This window comes from Apium graveolens, chromosome 5 (assembly GCF_009905375.1).
Source record: "Apium graveolens cultivar Ventura chromosome 5, ASM990537v1, whole genome shotgun sequence".
NCBI lineage: Eukaryota > Viridiplantae > Streptophyta > Magnoliopsida > Apiales > Apiaceae > Apium > Apium graveolens.
In genome coordinates, this window is record NC_133651.1 from 316,107,423 (window position 1) to 316,130,189 (window position 22,767).

Here is a 22,767-nt window from a genome sequence, read left to right on the forward strand (position 1 = left end):
CTGGAAGACTCAAGGAAGATGGAGAATGTTATTACTAACCTATTTGATGCAGGTACTCTATTGAAGAACTCCTTCCTGTAGCATATCTACAGGAAAGGCGGTGTCCGTGGTCAAAGACCTCCAGGGGTATGCCTGGACTGAAGGCCTCCTCCTGTAGTCAATGGGTGTCCTCATTGGGGATGTGGGGTGAAATCTGGTGTGTGCTTTGGGAGCTCTGTCTCTGTAGTCAACGGGTGTCCTCGTTGGGAGACTTCGGAGTATCCTGCACTTTGCACCCAAAAGCTTGGGATCACTTGTCCTGCAATCTGGTAGGGGCTCCTTATCGGGGGACAAGGATGCGTCCAACATTTGGGGTGAACCACGGCTATACCTGCGTCCACGGACTAGAGAAACAGCTGGTAGCGGAGGGTTATCCTTGGCCAGGGAGATGCCTTATCCGTGAAGTCTCGAAGCCGCGGACGAGCCTTGGGCCTTTGTGGTTGGGCCTCATCGGCGGACATTCCTAAAGCTAGTAGAAGACGGTTTCCAGTGGGTTTCCCATTGGGCCTCGGGATAAGAAATCTAAGCCCATTAGGTTTCTTGTTCCCCAAGAACTACGTGGGCTTGATCCCCTATAAATAGGGGTACGTAGGCACATTGTAAAGGGAGAGAAGCGAGAGCGCAAAGGAGCCACCACTAACCCTAAGCAATCTCAGCCCCCAATAATCACCACCTCCAAATACTGTTCATCTTTTCCGACGAATACTGTTCATCGGATCCACCGGTCGCTGTTCACTTTTCCGACGAAGAACTGCCATCACAGATCTTGTTTCCGGCTACTAACCTCAAGTTTTGTTGTTCCCAAATTCCTCCGTCAACACCTCTGAAGCATGGGAGCATGTCTGGCAAGACAATTTGCAAGGTTCGGAAGCAGATTCACATCCATGATATCCGTGCTACTCTACAACCTCAAGGTGCAGATGATAACGCATTGCGTTTTCTTGAGCGTGTCTATAAAATTACAATGGATCGAAAACATTAAAGATGCACACAGACAGGAGTACTCTAGTCCAAACATGTTTCCACCTTTTGAGAGAATGCAGGTTCTTGCAGCTTTCTTCATATCAGCAACTAGGAAACAAGCAAGTCATTAGATTCGAGTATATTGGACATTGTAAAGATCAATAACTAACAGGTATCAACTTCTTTCCTTAGTTTTTTACACCATTCAAACTCTAATGCTCTATTAACATTACAATTATTATGTCCCCAGAATAATAAACAACACAATACACACGTCATATAAACAAGATTTTTAAGGTTTGACAACCTAGTCATTGCATAAATAATTCATTAAAATATATTCATAAAATGAAAACTATTACACTAAATTATATTCAAAAGATAACCTTTGTTTTTATATAAAAAATGATAACAAAAATAAGGCTAATAAATGTACAACTAAACTAACAAAATCATAACACACTTACTAGCAAAATCATAACACCCTTACTAGCAAAATCATAACACATTTAACCTTAGCTAAAACTACATCAATTCTGAAACTAGCAATAACACAATTGATCTTCACATAAACATCATATATAGTCCAATATTCAGAATTATCAATTATATAAACTAATATTAGAGCAACAAATACCCCTGAAATACGAACATTTTTTTGTTGTGAAAGGTGAGCTTTTGTCATATCCACCACCGTCCCAGATTTGATACAAGCCTTACAGAGTTACAGATCTCCAAAAATATCATATTAATCCTTCTCAGATCGACTACCGAAACCGGCAACAAAAGACAGAAAAACATCAAAATATAAAATATTAACATCCCAAAAAGATGATCACGACTAACAATCTTGATAACAAGGTACTCGACAAGATCTCACCCGAAAATGATTAGATCTTGGTTTTATTGAAAAAAAATGATAGATAAATAAAGAGGAGATGGGAGAACGAAAGAGGGCTTGTTCGATTGATGGATGAATGTTGAAAAATGGAGAAGTGGTGGCTAGAACTCTAGTTTTGGGGGTCGACTCTCAAAACCCCAGCTATCCCTCTAGGTTGCGAAGATTTTTACACAAACATACACTTAGAATTTTAAATCTACAAGAACATATTCAGGCGGGTGCTAAAACTTTAATATAAAAACTATGTATATCAACACTTCAAAGAATTAATTTAACATTGTGGATGTTAGAAATATGTTTTAGTCTCAATGATAACTCACTATAACACCTTAAGTAGAATTGTTAAGCGTCATTTAGAAGTATTCAACGGATAATCATAGTTTGTCTGTCCGTTGAAGGAGTAGCTTATATTAATAAGTGTGGAGCATATTCTGTACACTGTGATAGATGAAGGATTTGGGAGTTATATTGATTTCTAAGTCATGTTGACTACTAGTAAGATATACCAAAATATGTGGGTGTTATGGGTAAAAAACTAGGTTGTATATATTACGATATTTATTACTAAGGCTCGAGAGCTCAAGACCTTTAATGACTGCACTTATTTTTCGTAACTTAAATCAGCCTTCACAAGATGCCTAGGTATCTCTGTGAGTTTTAGAAAATCAAGCCAAAAAACGTAGTTCTGATTGATGGGGTATGTTAGGCCCTTAATCAACTGTAGGGGGAGGGGGTGAATACATTTAATACGATCAACTAGACAAAGTTTCAACAGAATCAAACAGTTTTTATATCAGTCTTATAAAAACTTATTACACAAGTACTCTCTCGAAAGGATGAACAAATATCCTTGAGAGCTGCTAGGTTACGGGAAAGATATAACAATGTCGCAATGCATATAACATGAACCTAAACTATGCATTAATAGAGCACAACTACCAATGTATAGGGAATCCTATTCTATTAACAACAAGGAAACCTATACTATTGCTTCTGAGATAAAGTCCTCTACCGACTTGAAATTTCTGTTTCCTTTTTCTCTCCAAAGATCAACTGATGTGACAAATACTGATCTCATCATCCGTTGACATCATCATCCGTCGAATACCAACATCCGTCGATATCATCATCATCATTCGTTGATGCTTTTACTCATCATCCGTTGATGCTTGTAATCATCATCCGTTGATGCTTCTGATAGTTTCTATTTGATATCATCAATTGCTCCTAACAATATCCCCCTACTTGTTCATTATGGAATTATGGACAAGTTCCAATTGATGATGTCAAAACTATCTAAATGCAGGAACCAAGTATGCATATTCAATGTTACTTTAGTGAATATCAGACTTCAACTCTTCATCTTGAACTGTTTCTTTAACTTGAACAATGTCAGAAGTTAACTTCACTTCCTCAGCTCATAATACTTCCAGAAATCTTCATTTAATCACCAGCTTGGATGATTTCTGCTTCGATAAGATTTTCTTCAGTATCAAGAGCTTTAACTACTGGGCCTGTTTGGCCACCACTGAATAAGTGGTTTATTGGCTTATAAGCCCGTAAGTACTTATCGATGAGTGTTTGTCGACCCAACTTATAAGTTGAATTTACAACTTATAAGCTGATAAGTTGAATGTTAGTAACGGCGTTCTTTTTCTCAACTTATTTTGATTTTTATTTTTTTTATTAATTTTAGTTTTTAAATTTATGTTTTTAAATGTTAAGTTAATTTAAAAGTCGTGATTTTTTTTTTGCCAAATTTAAGCAGATTTCATTAATAACTTGAAAGAGATTCAATCGGGACAAACCCCCAACCGATCATGCAACCAGGTTGAAAAACAAATAGAGCTAAATCATTAGCTATTTTGTTTCCGGATTGCTTAACAAACTGAATACACATATTCTGAAAATTAAAAATGAAGGTAATGGTTTCCCGGACAATCCAACACGCATCTCCCCCGTAAACAGTAGTTTCACAATTGACCCTCACATTAATTCGATTGATATTGCAACGTTCAAAGGACTCAGTTGCAACAACTGAGTTTAGAGGCCTCATGTTATGAACAAATATTTTTGTGAGAGGTGAGCACATGTGATTTTCACCACCGTTCCAAACGCACCCCAGCTATCTACCTGCCGGACACCAGCTATAGACCTGCCGAAAGTGTTGTTGATGCGAGATATCCAGATCTCCCGATACACCATCCAATTCATTTTCAACACAACCACCACATCGCACAAAGCGAGACACATCGCATAAAGCGAGACAATCAAACACACAAATAATAACTTAAACAGAATAATACGAAAAAAAAAACCAAAATTCAAAAATCTCGGAATAACACCAAATTGTAATATGTTGTTAGACCACAGATTTTGAATCCAAAAAACTGAATTTTATTATAAAATCCAGACTCTTATCTTAGTAGATCTGAAAACTAAAGTGAAGAACTGTAATAGATTTTTCGAGTTTTGTAAAACAAATCTCGATTTTATTAAAGAAAAAGTGAATAAAAGGAGAAGATGTAGATGAATATGGAGATAGAGATGGGTATAAAGGGTGAAGAAGAAGGTAGGGCGGCTAGGGTTTGGTGAAGTTAGGGCGGCCGACTCTCATTCGAGAGAGAAAAAATTGATCAAAGATTTAAGAATACAATAAAGTCATGAATTAAGATAATAATATTTAAAAAATATTTATTTTAGCTCATTTCAGTTAAAAAAATCTGACTTATAAGTAAAATTAACCAAACACTTTAACTAACTTATAAGTATTATATACTTATCACTTTTAAGCCACTTATTAATTTTAAGTCATAAGTTACTTATTTTAAAATTTTCCAAACGGGCACACTGTATAGATTAAATCTATCAGAGTTTAAGATTTAAATTCTTAGAAACTATCTTCAGCTTTGGCTTTTGATTTTGAAATCTTTGACTTTTCTTTTTTCTTCCCCTTTCCTTTAAGCTTCATGTCAGCAGTTCCAATAGCTTGTGATCTGAGAGATCTTTCACCTTCTGCCTGACTGATTTCCCTTATAACTATACCTCTGGTTGGTCTGTTCATAGGATCATCTTCATAAAGTACTTGAGAAATAATAGCAATATCAGCATTTGTTGTCTTCATAGAATTTTTAAAGTCTTCCCCCGTTTGCCTTAGTTGTTCAAGATCAACTCCAGGATTTTCCTTTGCAAATATTCTTCAACTTACTTCAGAATCAAATAATTGAATCTTTGGATTTTTGTATAATAGAGTTGTCCTTCTTCCTTTAATTTTCAGAGTTTGAAGATATTAGTTTGCTTCAGCACCAGCTTTTTTCTCCAGAGTACCTTGGTCTTCATTACCAACAGTTGTGACTTGTGAAGATTTTTGCATTTTAGTAGTCACAATCAATTATCAGCTCCATTAAATTATGTACTTTAGTAAGTTGATCAGACATTTGAGCTTGATTAGCTTCCAATCTAGCTTGACTGGCTTCAATTGAAATTTTGCTGGTAACTATTGGTTAAATTTGTTTCTGAATTTTCTGATGAGTAAGCAGCTCTGAAGCAATCAATGATTCTTTAATCTGATTGATTTGAGTAGTTGTTGCTTCATGAGCTGTGTGTAAGGATCTGACAACCAAAGTAGATGCTTTCAAATGATATAACATATTAGGATTTATAATCTTTTGTTCTGCTGTTTTCAGATGTTCAACTGCACGTGTGCTGAAAATAGGATATGTAGTATCTTTCCAATAAACATTCCAGAGATTATCAGAATAATCCTACTTCTTCTTTGCATCTAACTCTGTCATTTTCTATTATCGAACATGCACATGCATATCTTTAGAAAAGAAAAGATCATTTACATGAGTTTCTTTACCATCATTAGATTCTTCAATAGTTGTTGGATCTTGCACTAATTTTTGAATTTTATCTTTAGCTTCAATATGCAGAATAAAATGAAAAATTGATCTCGTGGCTTCAGAAGCTTCAACACCTTCAGCAGTTATCTCCACATCTTCAACTATTGTAGATAAATTAATTGGAGCTTCAATAACTTCCAGAACTTCAGTTCCTGTAACGTGTTGTGGTGATTCTGAAATGGATGAATCTTTATGAATGAACTGTTGTGCTACTTCATCTTCAGCGACAACAGGGATTATCTCTTTTGATGGAATAGAAGAATGAATGGACTATTTTTCAACAAAAACAAGGATTATCTCATGTGATGGAATAATAGAATGTATGAACTGCGAGAAAGTATTAGTACTTAGACTTGCAGGGAGATCAATAGCCTTTGATACATCAGAGTGTTCCTGAGATGCAACAGACTGCTATTCAGCATCTGTTCCTTAAGTACTCTGAGCATCTGCAAACATGTAGCAAATTAAACTTAACCTCTCTATTCTTTTAAAGTAGTCTCACTACTTATTACACAACATATCTCATGACTTTTAATAGTCAGAGCTTCCTCACAAGGATTACTAAATCATATCTCTCATCTACCTATTCTTTTGCCAGGAAGAATCCTGCCTCTCTTAAATTATGTTTTTCTCTCAATCTTTTCACATATCTCAGAAAAAGGCTCAGAATGATTGTCCTACAGAAATAAGAGGTGGCTAAAGAAGGGTGATATGTGATCATACAACTAGAGGTAGTCCTTTGTAAGGTCTATATGTAATCATATCAATAGGATTTATATCATAAAAAGTATACTATAAATGCTGAAAGAACTAAATCAATATTTAAATTAAATGCTGATAAAGTAATACCAGTATTTATACCTTGTGAATTCACAATTAGACTCACAGTAGATACTGTGGTTATGACAGTTGTTGTTCATCAATAATGAGAACCTCCAGTTGAATTAGAGAGGACTTGATCAGGTTACCTGTCATGTACCATGATCTCAAATCTTTGTTCTTCTTGCAAAGAACTAACACTTGAAATGTGTTTGATGAAAGCTATCACAGAGTCTTCAGTAAAGACTGATAAAACCTCTGTGTCTTAGTTAGTATCATCAAGATCTATCTCAACAAGTAGTCCCTAACCAACTAACCAACTAAATGTTGTTTATGAGTGGTGAACATAATTCAAGAATTATGACACTTGATTTTTGGAAACATTTGAGAAAAGAATTCAAGTGTTTCAGTTGTAAGAAAAAAATTAAGATTTAAGTATGAAATTTGAGGTTGAGTGTGGACAACTTTCTTGATTTGAAAAGAAAGTTTCAAAAGATTTTGAATTGTAAGCAACACTCAAATATTATAAACCTTGATGATTAAGAATTAAATCTTTTCTTAATTTTCTTCTTTGACAACTATTACTTCCTGTAGTACTCAATTTATACTGAAGTGGTCACATGAAGCTAAAACAGTGCCAACAACGCCTAGGATTTATGTCTCCTGGGCGTTGTTGGTTCTCATACTACCATTCATCCTAGCGTGGGTCACCCCCGCCTAGGAGATACTTTGCCAACAACCCCTAGGATTTATGTCTTCTGGGCGTTGTTTGGCTCTCATGCTCACATATATCCTAGGCGTGGGTCACCCCCAACTAGGAGACAACCTATGAACCACGCATAGTGTGGTTGATTTTTATAGCTTCAGTATATCTTAGGCGTGGGTCGCCCCCGCCTAAGAGACATGGTTTGAACCGCCCCTAGGAATTGTGTTTTCTGGGCATTGTTTGAAATTCTTATTTTCACAAATTTTGGTTAAATAATTTTATATCTTTGTTTTTTTGGTAAGGAACATTCTAGAGTATTCTCGAATTTGATAGAGTATTCCAAAATTTTGAATTTTATGGGCTTACCGCCCTTGATGATTGACAGACCCAATTTCTTTTGGCCCAAAGACGGTTGAGTTATCTCGTATTGAGTGCTATATAAGGAGTGAGGTGTGAGTTCATTTCTCACACTTCACTTCCACAAAAATTCACTCTATACTTTCTTTTTCTAAGCAAATTTTCTCTCCTTCTTTTTCACCGCAAGGAATTATAAGGTAATTACTCGCTAAGCAATTTATAGAGTTTTTTATGTAACAATTGTTAAGACAACCTTTCAGGGCGGAAAAAGAAAATGACAATATTCATAAGTTCCAGGTGAAGTTAATATGTAACACTTGTTGTATTATGTAGATTTTTATGTCATTCAGTAAATCGTATTTATAAACTATTAAAGAACTAATTATCATCTGACACTTAAGTTTGTTTTCCAGATGCCAGTTAATTAGCTTTGCTTGTTTGTTCTTTTATAAACTTAGTAATCCAAACAATGTTGAAGAAATCAACATTATTTTAGGTGACTTCTTGATAGAGGCAGTATTGGTCTGACAAGAGAATTATATGGTTTGCAAGAGCAGACTTGTGCTACTCTTTGATATATATGAAATCCTTGGTTATATTCTAAATTTGAAGTTATATAGGAATAGAATGATCACCAGAAGCATAAACTGAACTGAAATTGGTATATTTATTTTTGTCATCTGTAACTCCAGGAAAACTGGGAAGACGATTGACCCCTGCCAGAAGAACCTGAGGCTGTTGAAAGGCTGAGCTTTGGACAGAAAGCGCTTATAAAGACTCGAATCGTCAATGTACTTATGGCTGGGAAAATGTAAGAGGCCTTAAAATATTTTGCAGCTGCAATTAATCATCTAAATAAAATTAATAAAAAATGATATAGTGTACAAATTTTTTAAATAAAAATTATTGTTTACCGTTATATTTTATTATTAAAATCAATATTATAAATTATTTATCAAAAAGATTATTATTTCATAAATAATATCTTATAATTTTGCTCAATATAATAATTTTAAAAATTTTATCTTTACTATTTTTCATCTTTGTTTTATTTATAAATTACTTTTTTGAATAAACAAATTAATACTTATTTTTAATTTTTTGACATATAATATTATATAAACTTGCATATAAATGTGCCCCTCAAAATTTGAGATACTTGTTCCGTTAAATCATGGTCTGACTTGTTGGTGGAGTTGAGGAGTTCATGGACTAGATCACATATGCATATCTACAGTGTTGAAAGAGTATTGTTAACCTGTTTACCGGAAATGATTTGGTACCATTGATGACTAGATTGTGTGTGTTTTTAGTTGTTCCTTTAAGCTCTAATTAGTTCTACCTTGTTAATCAGTAGTTGCAGACATATAGCGTTTACACTGTTAATATAAACTATGCATGTCGCATTAAATATTATTATACACTCCCTTCGTCTCCCTTAATTCTTTATATTGGGGGACGGAGACTCGACACGCACTTTAATTCTCTTATTAAATATAATTATATAATTTTTTTTTTAATTTTTAATTTATAAAGAAAAAAAGTAAGACGTGACACGATGATAAAAACAACGATGGTTGGAGTATATCTGAGATTGACGATGTTAAGGGAGGATGAGTTAATTTACTTGTGGATAAGATTTTCGTGATTTCTATATTACAAATAAATGATTTTTGTTGTAGATATTAGTATTTTTTGTTGTAGAAATTAGTGAATTCAACGTGATTATATGACATAAAGTAGTAATTTTAGCGAAGATAAATTTAATCTTTCATGTTTATATACCATACTCAAACTTCATAGAGCGGATTAGTTTCGAGAGTGCTAATGATTGGTGCTGGTGTTGGTAGGTGAAATCAAATTCGTAAATTAGAAAAATATAGAGAACGATTTAGGGTAAGCCATTTATTGAGGTTTAACTGTATATAAATTTCATAATCTATGAGTAATTTATTTTATTTTTTACAAAAATGGCATATTAATTTTAAAGTTAATTTAATGATGCAACATAAAATTAACTTTTCAGAAAATCGAAATAAGATTGCATTTTGGGTAATAAAAATTATAGATCATATTTTGAAATTGAAACTTCAAAAAAGAAATTGATATTTCTTTTAAAACTATGTGAATTTCCAAAATTCAGTTTAAAAATGTAGATATTTTGGATAATTTTCCTACATATTATACACTGATAGATATAGGAAAAGTCGATCATGATAATATATAATAATTTTAATCATTATGCATAAACATTGGAAATAACATAATAACCTAAACGTAAACAATTTTCAACAAAGAATATTAACATAAAATGATATAAAAAAGGAAAATATTGTTTTCAGAGCTAAAAAGGTGAAAATACCGAATTATCCTTGCATTAATTTTCTTGCAAGGATTGTTTATGTGATCGAGGTTTTGTGTTTTCAACATATTTTTTACTAGAAAAATAAAAACAATTATGAAAATAGCATTCCCCTAAAAAAATATATAAGTTTGGGGATCCTAATCAAACCACATTAACAATTTTCAAAACTCAATCTCATCATTGAGCGCTCTATGGACACAATCCCAAACAACACAAAATTAAACAACAGAAGCTTCTTTTTTTTTTAACCTGAACGCACCATGACATTGCGCATCATATCTTTGAACTCGAAGAAATCGACTCGGCCGTCGCGATTACGATCCACAGAAGATATCATGAGCTCAACACGATCAATTTCGCGGCCTTCGGGGAACCCGAGCTTGCCCAGAACAACCTGTAATTCTTTAGCAGAAATGAATCCGTCGCCATCCTCATCGAAAACCTTGAACGCCTCTGACAAATCCGATTCCTGACTATCCTGTTCAGTAAGAGCAGCATTCTCATTGTCATCCGCAAAAAAAGCGTTGTTAAGAGACTGATGAAGGGCTTCGAAATCTTCGAAAGTCAGGCCCGGGTTGCCTGGTTTTACGTAAGAACTGATCATGGAATCAATCTCGGATGGATCAGCTTCTAAACCTAGAATGCTGAGAGCCTGACTGAGCTCGTCGGCTGTCAGCATTCCATCATTGCTCTTATCGAACATGTCAAAAATACGACGTAAACGTACTGAGTTCAGGCTCGGGCTTCGGAGCTTGAAGCTGTTTGAACTCGATCTGGAGAGACTCCTTTTCCACGCTTTGCCTTGATCACCTCCCTCCATTTTCAACAACAAAAAACTCGAAAAAAAATAATTTTCTAAATCTGACTAACAAGTTTGCGTAAATATATACAATGATGCGATCTGTTCTAGCTAGCTAGCTGTTCATGAATGAGGGTATGGCTTAGCCAGCAGATACAAATCCACCGATGCAGAAATTATTTAATATAATTACGAAGAAATAATTTATGAGCCAGCTAGATCTGTGTCCTACCATGTAGAAGAACTAATTAAGAGAAATGTATATAAAATGGATGGAGTAGAGAGAAAGGACCCGCAGATTACGCTTTCTCACGTTCAAATGAGAAATATAAATTTCTACCACCAATGTAATTTTACAATGCAAAAATACAGCTGCTGTATTTGGAATTTTTTGCAGAGGTGCAGAAGAATTTGTCAAAATTGTTTTCGAAAATGGCCGTCAAACATGCATTTTTTCTAAAAAAGAATGTTTGGAAACTAACTCCTATTAATTAATCTGTGTTAAGAATAATATAAGATTCTGAAAAGAGTCATTCTATAACGCCTTGAGGTCTCAGGTTCAATCCCTGTCACCCCAAACATTTCTCACAATTTATGAGGGACACGAAAGACAAATTTATACCCCAAAGATGGGCGTCCGTGATCCACTCTTCGACCCATAAATGGGTTTCGAGTGAGGGGGAGTGTTGGAATAATATAAGATCCTGGGAAGGGTCATTCTCTAACACGTCGAGAGTAACTGGTTCCTTAACAATCTATTAACATCATTTCGACTACGAAATGAACAGAAGTTCAAGGAAAGACTACTTACTCTGCAGGGGAACAGCTTACCGGGTCGCAGGGGTTCTTTGAACGTATCTAACAAGGCAAATTAAGCCAATGTATATAAAACCAAATTATTTTCGAGATTATATGTGAGTATAAAATTGGTGCATCCAAGCTAAATTCGCTCACATTTTACAATACGGAGAAACTTGACGGATACAGTCAGTCGTACAGAAGAGTTTGTCGAAGATAAAAGATGATATTCCAAATCACCAAGATGATGACATTCCGAATCACCAAGATGATGAGAGAAATATAACAAGCTATAGACTATAGTACTTTAGAACTGTGACTTGTCCAAGCTGTCAAAGTAGGAATGATCCATAGCTGCTTTGGCTGATATCCTGTCACCTGGGTCATACTTGAGCATCTTCTGTAAAAGCATGAAACAGCATAACAGTATTAGTCTCGCAATAAATAAACATAATTTGTGTAGCAGCATAAAAGACTTTTCTATTTATGTTTGGACAAACAGATTTCTGGCAATAGAATCATAAAGTATACAACTCATTAGAAACGACAATCGCTACCTATCTGTGTAACACGAACAATAGTCAGTGCAGGTCTATACTTACTGGTCTACATGAATTAGTAATCTAGACACAAACAAATATTGCCTGCTAGCAAGATAAGCATGACAGGAACAAGGATCACTGCAAGTTTATTTGGGCATTTATCCTTACTGATGATATCATTCTCTCATGGGGTTTTCAGCTATATGTATAGGTTCTTTCGAGTATCAAAACATGGAACCTGTTTATAAACAACTACAACTCTTGACATTATTTTCTAGTGAATACTTTCTGCATCACTAAATTGGAATAAATCAGACTCAATCCAGAATATTGCGTCTGCTATCCAGTTCCAGTGGTTAATAATTCATGCAAGTATGATGCCATTATCCCGATATGCAACTCTTTAATGAAGATAAGAATTATTAATACCACTTCTAGCTACAGTTAGAAAATCTGCACTACAGCCATCTTCAGAGTTCCCAAGACATATTGTGGTTCATAAAGCATAGAATCATTTCACAATTACAAACGAATTTGGATTTGTAGAATAATAAGATATCAGTTTATGGTAGTTGAAAATTAATTTGGTAGAAATTATGCAGTTGAAGAATCTACAGGCTTCTAAAACATGGATTCTTATAATGTGGTCAAGCTGTTAGGGATAAAGTGTATACATGAAATATTGAGGTGCATAAATTAGTCCTATATCTCAGGTACATCGGGAGAAACCTTTAAAGAACAACCTTGATGAAAAGCCAGGGTCACATTCTTAGATGGCAAGGCTAGTTATAATTAAATAAAAGCAAAACAGAAGAATAGCCTCAAGTAGTTACCGATAGGAGATCAACACCATCAGCATCCAATGATGGAACAGCACGTGCCAAGTTCTGAGGTTCCCATCGAGGATACACATGCCAGTCCCGCATAGAACTAACTCCTGGCCACAGATTTTCACTTGGTGTTCCTAACAACCTTCCACGACAAACAAAACACATTAAGTTAATACTGAAATGAGAATAGTAACTAATCCAAGAGTAAAATTTCCAGCTGTAGAGTAGAAGCAAGTACGTAAATAGGACACATAGATAATTGACCCAGACCCTCATATACAACCTCTTACTTATCAATGTCATCTTCTCATTCTGATTCTATTTTGCACATCTTCCCTCTATCCCATATGTATAAATCAAATACTATAAATTTGAAAAAGAATACGCAACTTACAAAATCCAGCACATAGCATTTCTATATTAACAAGTTTTATTTAGTGTAGTATACACGTGTAATCAAAGTCAGTGTGATTAAGCTGCATATGATTATATCTCATAATCAAGATTTAGTTGCAAATAATATGATATTTTAAGTTGTAGATCTAGGCTCTCATCTCATGCAAACTGATATAGGTCAATTTATTGTGACTGAATTATAAATTAGGTAATACAATTACTTGTTATATTTGCTCTCTTATTCAAACATAGCCTTTAGAGAACAAAGCAAGAGAATAGCATACAGCATAAGGTCAGTTTATCAGCAACCTATATCTTTGGAATTTATCTGACATGCCATAGAACACAAAACATTAGTAGTAATTTATGTCTACTTTTTTCTTGTCTGCTACCATTAGGAGTCAGAAAACTATTAAGATATGGGATCCAAGTAGGCTCCTCTATGAACCCCAAATTAACGGGATCTTATGATCTACTTTGCTTTCTTATCGCTAACAGATCTCAGATTGCCACAAAACAACGGGCTCCTGGGGATCCACTAAAATATTGGGACCTTAAGTGAGAGGGTGTGCTCAAAACCTATTATTCATTTAAGCCTTCTATTAACATATTAAGGTGTTGGAACTTGGGACAAATGGTAAATTAACATGGTATCAAACCTCACATTTCCTCAATAATCTCATAAAACAAATTAATAAATAATTGAAATTGGGGTTTTCAGTGAAGGGTTGAAGATTTCTTGGAAGTTGGTAACTTAATACAAACATCATTATATTTTCCAGAAGTCATAGATGTAGATGTTGCACTGAAGCAACACCCCACCTCAAGAAAATAGCAAATGAAAATATATCATGACACAAAGAAAATTAACACTCTTTATTATTAGCAGAATTAACATGATCCATGCGCAGAAGTTGATACCAAGATATGTGAACGAACTGAACTGAATACAAAAATTCATTGTTTTAAATTGGAACATGTCAAGCAAAAGTATCAAACAACATAGTAAGAATTTCTAAGGAGCTGCAAAGGTGTACCTAAATATGTGAAGCAGTTGTTGAAACTCAGAATCACCTGGGAAAAGAGCTTGCCTTCTTGCCATTTCAGCTGCAAAAGTAATAGATATTGTTAATTTTATCTATGCTGGTATTGTTAGGCAGCACATACTCCGAAGAAATAGGGGTAAAGCTCATGTATGCCAATGAACAAAAGTAATACAGAAACTATACAGTCTAGAAGGACCACGCTGACTCGTGGAGAAGAAAAAGGGGGAACATACCGAAAATGCAACCAACAGACCACATATCAACAGCCGTTGAATAGTGAGTTGTTCCCAAGAGCACCTCTGGAGCCCTGTACCACAGAGTAACAATCTGCAGTATTTGGAAACACCAAATAAATGGAATTGTCAGCTCCCAGAGTACGACTACGCAACAGTAAATATGACAACTATTTAAAACCATCTTCAAACACAGAAATCTATTAACGCCATACAAATCACCCTTCACAAAAATAAAAATCACCTTATACAGTCCCGCGACTCGCTATTTAAAACCATCTTAAAAAACACGGAAATCCTATAAACGCCTTACAAATCACCCTTTACAAAAATAAAAATAACCTCATACGGTACCGCAATTCACCATTTACATTAGCATAAATGACTTGCACAATTGATTTAATAGTAAATACTATGTAGCCACAGTGGTGATAATTCCATGTTTCCATTCTAAATTCAAATTTAATTACAACATAAACGCGAAACACATACATATGAAATTAAACGCGATAATAGTTTAGAAGTACTCACCTCATGAGTATAACTCTTAAGAGGCACAGTAAAAGCCCTTCCGAGACCTAAATCCGCAATCTTAAGAATCCCCTTCTCCTTGTCCACCAGCAAATTCTGAGGCTTCAGATCCCTAAAACACACAATTCAATACAATTCATCATCACAAGCCAATCAAAAAACAAAAACAGGAAAGAAAAACAACAAACTAACCGGTGAAGAACACCGTGAGAGTGACAATGAGCGACGCCTTTACACAACTGAAACAGAAAGCTCTGGACAAGCGAATTAGGCAAAGGCCTAGGATTAGCCCCCTTGCGATGCGAATCAATGTACTTCTTCAAATCAGTATCTAAATACTCGAAAACAAGGTAAAGACTAGGCTTCTTCTTCTTCTGATCCTTGATATCGCAATTGGGATCGACAAGAGCTGAATTGGAATGGCCTACGTGCTCGACGGAGAGGAGACGAACAATGTAGAGCGAATGAGAAAGCATTTGAAGTAATGAAATCTCGCGAAGAGCTGTTGGAGGCACTCCTTCTTCATCCATTTCTAATCTAGTTTTCTTCAAAGCGACTAATTGGCCTGTCGCCTTGTCTTTCGCCTTGTAAACCTTGCCGTATGTTCCCTCTCCCACCTTTTCGAGTTTCTCGTACTTATCTTCCATCTCTCTTGACTCCTCTCTCAATCTCTCTCAATCTCCCTCTCTCTCACACAATCTCTCTCTCTCTCAATCTCTCTCGATCTCTCTCTCTCTCTCTCGATCTATATATATAGATGTGTAAATGAAATTGGGGGTTTTGGTTGGGGCTACAACGGCAGGCACAAAAGTGGCACGTGCTTCCCTCCGCTCTCTCATTTCAAATTTTGAAAAATCCCTAATTGGTTTTTTGTTGAGACTGGGCCCAAATTCTATATTTGAGTTTTGTAGGGCGATTGGTGGGCTTTAAGCCCACGGACCTGTGTAAATGTTTAGATATTTTGGTCTGGTTTGGACTTTGGATGTCAAAAACACCGAAGAAAAAATGGGTAAAAAAATATATATGAAACGATGAAAAACTTATTGGCACTTTAATTTTTTTAAATGTTTTTGACAAAAGATACATATGGTTTTTTTAAAGAAAAATTATGGTCAAAAATATGATAATATAGGCGTTTTTAAGGGATGCATTAAATTCAATCTGTCAGAAGCAATATCGCGCAAATCTCTAAACAGATTATTAACGACCGAAGAGAAATATCGCGCAAATTTCTAAAGAGTTTATTAACGATCGAAGAGAATCTTCGAGTCAAGAAAACATTTAGCTAAAAGTATAGATGACATATAATAAATATAAATAATAGAGATTTTGTAAAAAAGTAGACACTCTAATGGAACATTTCCTTAACTAAAAATATAGTTAATATTGATCATATTTGTTGAACCTGCCAAATGTCATATCATGTCTTACCATATCATAATAATATATTTTATTATAACAACTTCAAATAATGATAACATATTATTTTTAAACTATAGCTAATCATATAGTCAACTCCGGTGAAAAAAATAAACCTTACAGGTTTAGTAAATTTTAGATAGTCAATATTTTATAATATTTGGCCTGTCATTTTAGCCAACAATCATTAGAAATGCTCTGATAAAACATTATAAATGACCATCATTTAAACTATTTATTGTGAGACTGAACACGGTACGAAACGACACGAATAATTAGTGTCTGGGTTCGAAAAGTTGGTACACTAACACGAAAAAATACGAATATAATTAGTGTCGGGTTTGGGTTTCTGATATAGGTACACGACACAGAACGAAAGTACACGGAATAAATAAATAAATAAAATTTTAAAAATATATAATATACATATATACTAAATACCAAATGTGAATTTTACCTTTTCTAAATAACATATATATATAATTTTAAATACTAAAATATATTTTATTATTCCTTGACTACGTGAGCGAACACTTCACCATTTAATTATCTATTGCATTTTTAACAATTAATATTTTTTGTGTAAAATATGTGTAATTTAGTATACTAAAGCGGGTAAACACGAATATATTAGTTTCAATTTAGTGTCACCAAATTGATACACAAATATAAATTCGGGTGTGGTTCAGATTTAAGATTTGATACACGAAAATAGGAAATTACACGGAACATTGTTAAGTCTAAGCGGATCCATGTCCTGTGTTGCTTTTACCATAATATATCTAGATGATCAAATTCTCGCATCCCCGCCTATGCCTGTCAATGGATCGGGTTTGGATCGGATCGACCTAAATTCTTATCCATATCCATTTATTTTTTCGGTTTCGGATTCGGATTTAGATCGGATCGACTCCGGATTTTTTATAGGTCGATCCATATCTGAATCTGTTTGGATAACGGATTTTGGATCGGATATCCGCTCCATTTATGTATATTTATTTTTTAAGTTCAATTATTACAATTTTTTTTTAAAATTGACAATTTCAAAAAATATTAAAATAAAAGAAGAATTAACTAAGTCCAAAGATAAATTGCGAACTAAAATTCGCTTTTTGAAACAAATATACTATTGGATTATACAGTATTTTAATTCTAACAATGAAAAAAATTGATGTTGCAAAATGAAAGTTTTATATGAATTGAGAGTTTGGTTATGCGGCTCTAAAATGTAAAAGAACTGGGGTTATAGAAATGGACTAGACTATGGAGATCGAAACGAACGAAATATAGATAATGATACTTGACTTAAGGATAATGAGACTTGACTCGAGAATAACGGTACTTGACTAAGAAATAAAAATGTTATATGAATTGAGACTTGAGTTATGCGGCTTTAAAAGGTAAACGAACTAGAATTATAGAAATGGACTAGACTACAGAGATTGAACCGAACGAAATATAGATAATGGGACTTCACTTGAGGATAATACATTTAAAATTAGAATTATTAAATTTTTTTTTATCATATTATATATATATAAACCAGATCGGGTTATTAACGGATCAGATCGACCTAAATTCATATCCGCTCCATTTATAATCGGATTTTTCTTATCAGATCGGATCTAGGATCAGATTTTTAATAGATCGATCCATATCCACTAAAATGGCCTCAGATCGGATCGGGTCGGGTCGGATTGGATTTTCGCTTTATTGACAGGCCTATCCCCACCCAATCGTTTTAGACTAACATCTTTTAATTTTGTCGATAGATTGATTTGTAACGAATTAACCTAAATTTATATTCATATTCAACATTTTTTTTATTTGATTTTGATTGTACTAGAAATCGATCTATATTTGAAATTTGTTATGTCTGAATTCATTATAAATACAAATCAAATGTCGGATTTGTTTATATTTTTTAGGCTTAAATTTGAAACGTAGCCGATATTAAACATATTTTTTAATCCATTTTCTTTCGATTTCACATAAAATTCTTACTGAAAATTGGGAAAAACAAATCAACCAAAAAAAAATTTCTTATTTCAAAAATGGACTGCCCCGGCCCAAAACTAACAACCCATCATAAATTTCTTACTGGGCTTGGGCTTGGGCTTGGGCTTGAACAAAATAGCTATATCAGCCTAGCCCACAGTTCCGTTTCCTTACCAGGATCTTTCATGTCTGAAACTAAACTCTGAGCTTACAAATCTAGGCAAGTGCAGCTTCAGCAATTGGAAACTGTACTTAACTGTCTTAATTTTCTAATTTAATACTTAATTGCATACATAAATATTGTCTTTATATTTGTTTAGTTTGTTCTTGTCTTTAATTTAGTTGCATTTACGAAACCCTAACCCTAAGTGTACTTTATTTTACAATGTCTCTACCGTTTGAACTGATTCATGATGAAATACTGTGTCGTGTGCCGGTTAAGTACCTTCTGCGTTGTCGATGTGTGTCGAAAGAGTGGTGCTCGATTATCGATAGTCCTGCATTTATTAAAAAACATCTTAATAGAAGTATTGTGTGTAATCCTGATGGTGATGGTTTAGTTATTACTGGTAATAAGTATTGTGTGCTTGATCTCGACCCGTATGTTGATGATGCGTTTGACGTTATTGATATAGATGATCGTGATCCGCTTAAGACTGTTTTATCGGGTACTTATTGTGTAGGTGCTGCGAATTGTTTAGTGTGTTTTTGTAAGAAGGAAATGAATGAGTTTATAGTTGTGAATCCGTTAACTAGGAAGTATAGGAATGTACCTAGTTTGCCAGTTGCAGAGTTTTTTGAGATGGTTGAGGCTTCGCCTTGTGGGTTTGGGTATGATCATGTCAATGATGATTATAAGGTTGTTACAATTGGTCAGTTTAAACAGAAAAATCCACTTGAGTTACTTGGAATAATGGTCATGGTCTACAGCCTGAAAACTTGTAGTTGGAGAGAGATTCGGAAATTTCCCAATGACATTGGTCTGGTGTCACTTTTGGGCATTTTTACAAGTGGAGTTGTACATTGGTTTGCGAAGAAGTTTTCACAAGATTTATCTCATGAAATTATTGTTGGTTTTGATCTTGGGCTTGAAAAATTCGTGGAGCTCCCTCTTCCTACCGTCGATGGGAATTTTCGTGTTCCCTCTGGAGGAACCCTTTGCATATTTGATAAATGCATCAATTGTACAGATGTGTGGATGATTAATAATTATGGGGCCGAAAATCCTTGGTACAAAGCATTTTCTGTGGAGAAACAAGGTGCACTTGGATCTTTTAAGTTGGTTAGACCTGTTGCTTTTTCGAGAAGTGGCAAGGATGTACTTTTAGAGCTGGACGGCACAAGACTTGTGTGGTATAACCTTGAAAGCAAGGTAGTAAAGAATGTTAGGATTCATGGAATTCCGAGCAAATTTTGGGCACAACTATACAGAGAGAGTCTCTTACAACTGACTGAAAATGAACAGATGCAGAAGCCATCAGAAGACAATCAAGGGAAACAACAAAAGAAAAGGTAAAAAATGTTCTTCTATTTGTGTGTTTCTTTGGCAGCCATCGTCTTGTTATCTTTTGTTACGACTTGGTGAATTTAATATCACATTAGCTAGGACATTAATCGTCTGTGCTGAACATATTTGAGTAGACCAGTAGGGATTATGAAACATATATTTCATAAGGACTATAAAGAAACACAAGCACATACAAATATAAATTGTAGTATAGTTTTAGCATTTGTGTGCGTACTGTGGATCAATAGTGTGGCTAAGACTTCTTTTTCCTTCACTCCTAACTTTGAATATATTCAATTTGCTTAGTTATTTTTCTATAATTTTGTAATTCATTGTGGACACTTATTTAGTTTTTTTTCTATAAAAACTTGTGGGCTATATGATCTCTGACTCCCCAAGTCCTGTTCTGGAGCATAAGACCGTTCTTCTAGTTTTTATAATAATATTTTGTACTTTAAAGTTGTACACATAAAACTAATTTATTCATTTCTGTAGTATGTTGTACTGACATTAATTTAATTCATATGATTATCTTTAATGTTATCGTAAAATGATCACATGCATCTCTACTGTAGTCTTAAGAACACGAGACAATTTTTCTTATAGCTACTGTAATTTTTTGAATACTTTAAAGTTGTTTAACTGATATTAGGATGGTATGGTGTGCTGCAGTCTTAGATTACATGACTGTATTTACTACGAGGGTACAAAGATCACATGTTTGTCTATTGCACTTTTTCCAATTGAGTTTAAAAGGTTTAATGGAAGTGGTTGCTGTCTTTTGTTTAGCTCACCAATATCAGGATTACATTTGGTAAGTGTTGTCTTCTCTATCTTGCAATTTACAAGTTAAACAATCAGATGATAAATGTTGTGGGTACCTAAGAAATTCACAATCTTACTTTACCCTTCCTACAATCTATAATTGATGTATGTATAAATTTGTTTATGAAAGTCCATGCAGCATATACTGAAAAATTATTTCTAAAAAATTCTTGTAAAAAGCTTCATGTATCCCGATCGAGATATACTGTTCAAATGAGACAAATGCCCATATGCTGCTGTTCAGGCATACAAAACTTGCAAGACAGAAATTATGTCCAAAACTTTTATAGGTTCCTCGAATTTCCAATATCTAGTATATGGTATACCACTATACAATCTCGTCATTTTTTTGTGCTGCTAATAGACAGCGCATTAAGCACAAGCTATAAGCAATAAGCAATATACAACTACAGCTGATATCTGTATGATGCTCATCTTAGTCAAGCAAGAAGAGAAGTTTACATTTCTCTATTCTTACAGATGTCTCTATTATTATTGTTTGCTTTCTCCGAGAGTTCATATATGTTGACTGGCAGAAATGGTGTAATGTAGTATGAAGAGAAATCTTAAGTAGCATACTGCTTAAACTAGTATCATATAATATTTGTTGCGTCATTATAAAGTGAGTAATCAGTGTGTAGAACTTACTAATCACATGGCATGCCCTGTTTATTCATTGTCCATAGCTTAGTCGAGATATCTTATGCTTGATTGTGTTGAATGGGTTATTCATTATCTGTGGATGTTCCTTACTCATATTTTTGCCAATTGTGACCATGTCTCTTGTAGGGACGATTTTCTTTCCAAAGGATTCAAACTGAAGCTATAAGATTCTTGGTTGATGATATGATAAATAAGTCAGATGACAAGGTACAGTTATTGTGATCTAAAGTTGTTGCGAGGAAGTTTTATAGCAATCATGTGTGTTTGCATAAGTCTGAGTCTTTGCTTCCTCCACAAAAACCTTTTTCTATTGAAGTGTTCACTTCTCTAATTAAATTTGTATAAGTTATTGAACTGTTTACTCTTTTACGCGTAAATAAGCTATCTAACTAATTAAATTTGGACTGGAACTCTTATGAACTTGCACACATGAGCTTGTTTTAGTTATAAATATTGTTGTGAAATAGAAATAACATGTGTATCATAAACTCTGAACTTGTTACCTGACAAGATAATTTTTTAATAACGTTGTGTTGCAGGATTGCACCAAAGAGGGTAGACCGGAGAGGGAGACAACTGACAAGTAGAGATCTCGATCTTTTGGAACAGAAGAGAGTTACTAAAGCTATATATACATATTGTTGTTCTTGTCATTGTTTACAGCCAACAGTCCTTTTGTTTTAGTGAAATAACTACACTGCTAGTTGAGATATGGGACGCAACAGATGCTATGTTATTGATGCTGCTACTGTTTATTACTTCTGGCTGTCTTCCCTGATTTTTATAATTACTCTTAGTTTTAAAGTTTTATTATATATTTCATTTAGGATACTAAGATTTAAGTGTCAAATATGTGGATTTGTTTGCGCAGTGTTAAAACTGCTTTTTAATTTTGTTTTCTTATCTCTCACAAATTGTTACACTGTGATTTAGTGATTTAATGCTGATAAACGCTCCGATCAACTTGTCATCAGGTAAATACAGTGTTCTAAACATTCCCGATAAATCTCCGATTCAACCGATTAATCCCTGATTAATCCCCTACAAAGTATCCGACCGATTCGATTTTTGAAATCTGATTAATTCTTACAAGTTTTTCTTTATTAAAGTATATATAATTATTTA

At 34.2% G+C, this 22,767-nt stretch overlaps 4 protein-coding genes across 5 annotated transcripts in view; 1 reads left to right on the forward strand and 3 right to left on the reverse strand.

Moving 5' to 3' along the window:
* Positions 1-15,972, reverse strand: part of LOC141659540 (protein RETICULATA-RELATED 3, chloroplastic-like) — a 91,082-nt gene extending 75,110 nt beyond the window's left edge. The window contains exon 1 of the mRNA XM_074466458.1: positions 15,943-15,972. The gene's annotated coding sequence lies outside the window, so the exon portion shown is untranslated. The remainder of the gene's footprint in view (positions 1-15,942) is intronic.
* LOC141659542 (calcium-binding protein CAST-like) lies at positions 10,265-11,091 on the reverse strand. Its single transcript, XM_074466460.1, has one exon. The coding sequence runs from the start codon at positions 10,873-10,875 to the stop codon at positions 10,300-10,302; it is 576 nt and encodes a 191-aa protein (XP_074322561.1). The 5' UTR covers positions 10,876-11,091; the 3' UTR covers positions 10,265-10,299.
* On the reverse strand, positions 11,739-15,971 carry LOC141659541 (cell division control protein 2 homolog C-like). Its single transcript, XM_074466459.1, has 6 exons — positions 15,423-15,971; positions 15,231-15,342; positions 14,700-14,793; positions 14,458-14,527; positions 13,028-13,166; positions 11,739-12,052 (listed from the first exon to the last, which is right to left on the reverse strand). The coding sequence occupies exons 1-6, from the start codon at positions 15,875-15,877 to the stop codon at positions 11,960-11,962; spliced, it is 963 nt and encodes a 320-aa protein (XP_074322560.1). The 5' UTR covers positions 15,878-15,971; the 3' UTR covers positions 11,739-11,959.
* Positions 15,973-18,833: 2,861 nt separating the features above from the next.
* On the forward strand, positions 18,834-22,400 carry LOC141659539 (F-box protein CPR1-like). 2 transcript variants are annotated; one of them, XM_074466456.1, is made up of 4 exons: positions 18,834-20,159; positions 20,827-20,968; positions 21,769-21,849; positions 22,182-22,400. In XM_074466456.1, exons 1-4 carry the CDS (start codon positions 19,033-19,035, stop codon positions 22,227-22,229), a joined length of 1,398 nt encoding a protein of 465 aa, XP_074322557.1. In that variant the 5' UTR covers positions 18,834-19,032; the 3' UTR covers positions 22,230-22,400. The 2 variants fall into 2 exon arrangements, with proteins under 2 accessions (XP_074322557.1, XP_074322558.1); XM_074466457.1 differs by lacking the exon at positions 20,827-20,968 and having other exon boundaries at positions 22,182-22,236.
* Positions 22,401-22,767: the final 367 nt, after the last annotated feature.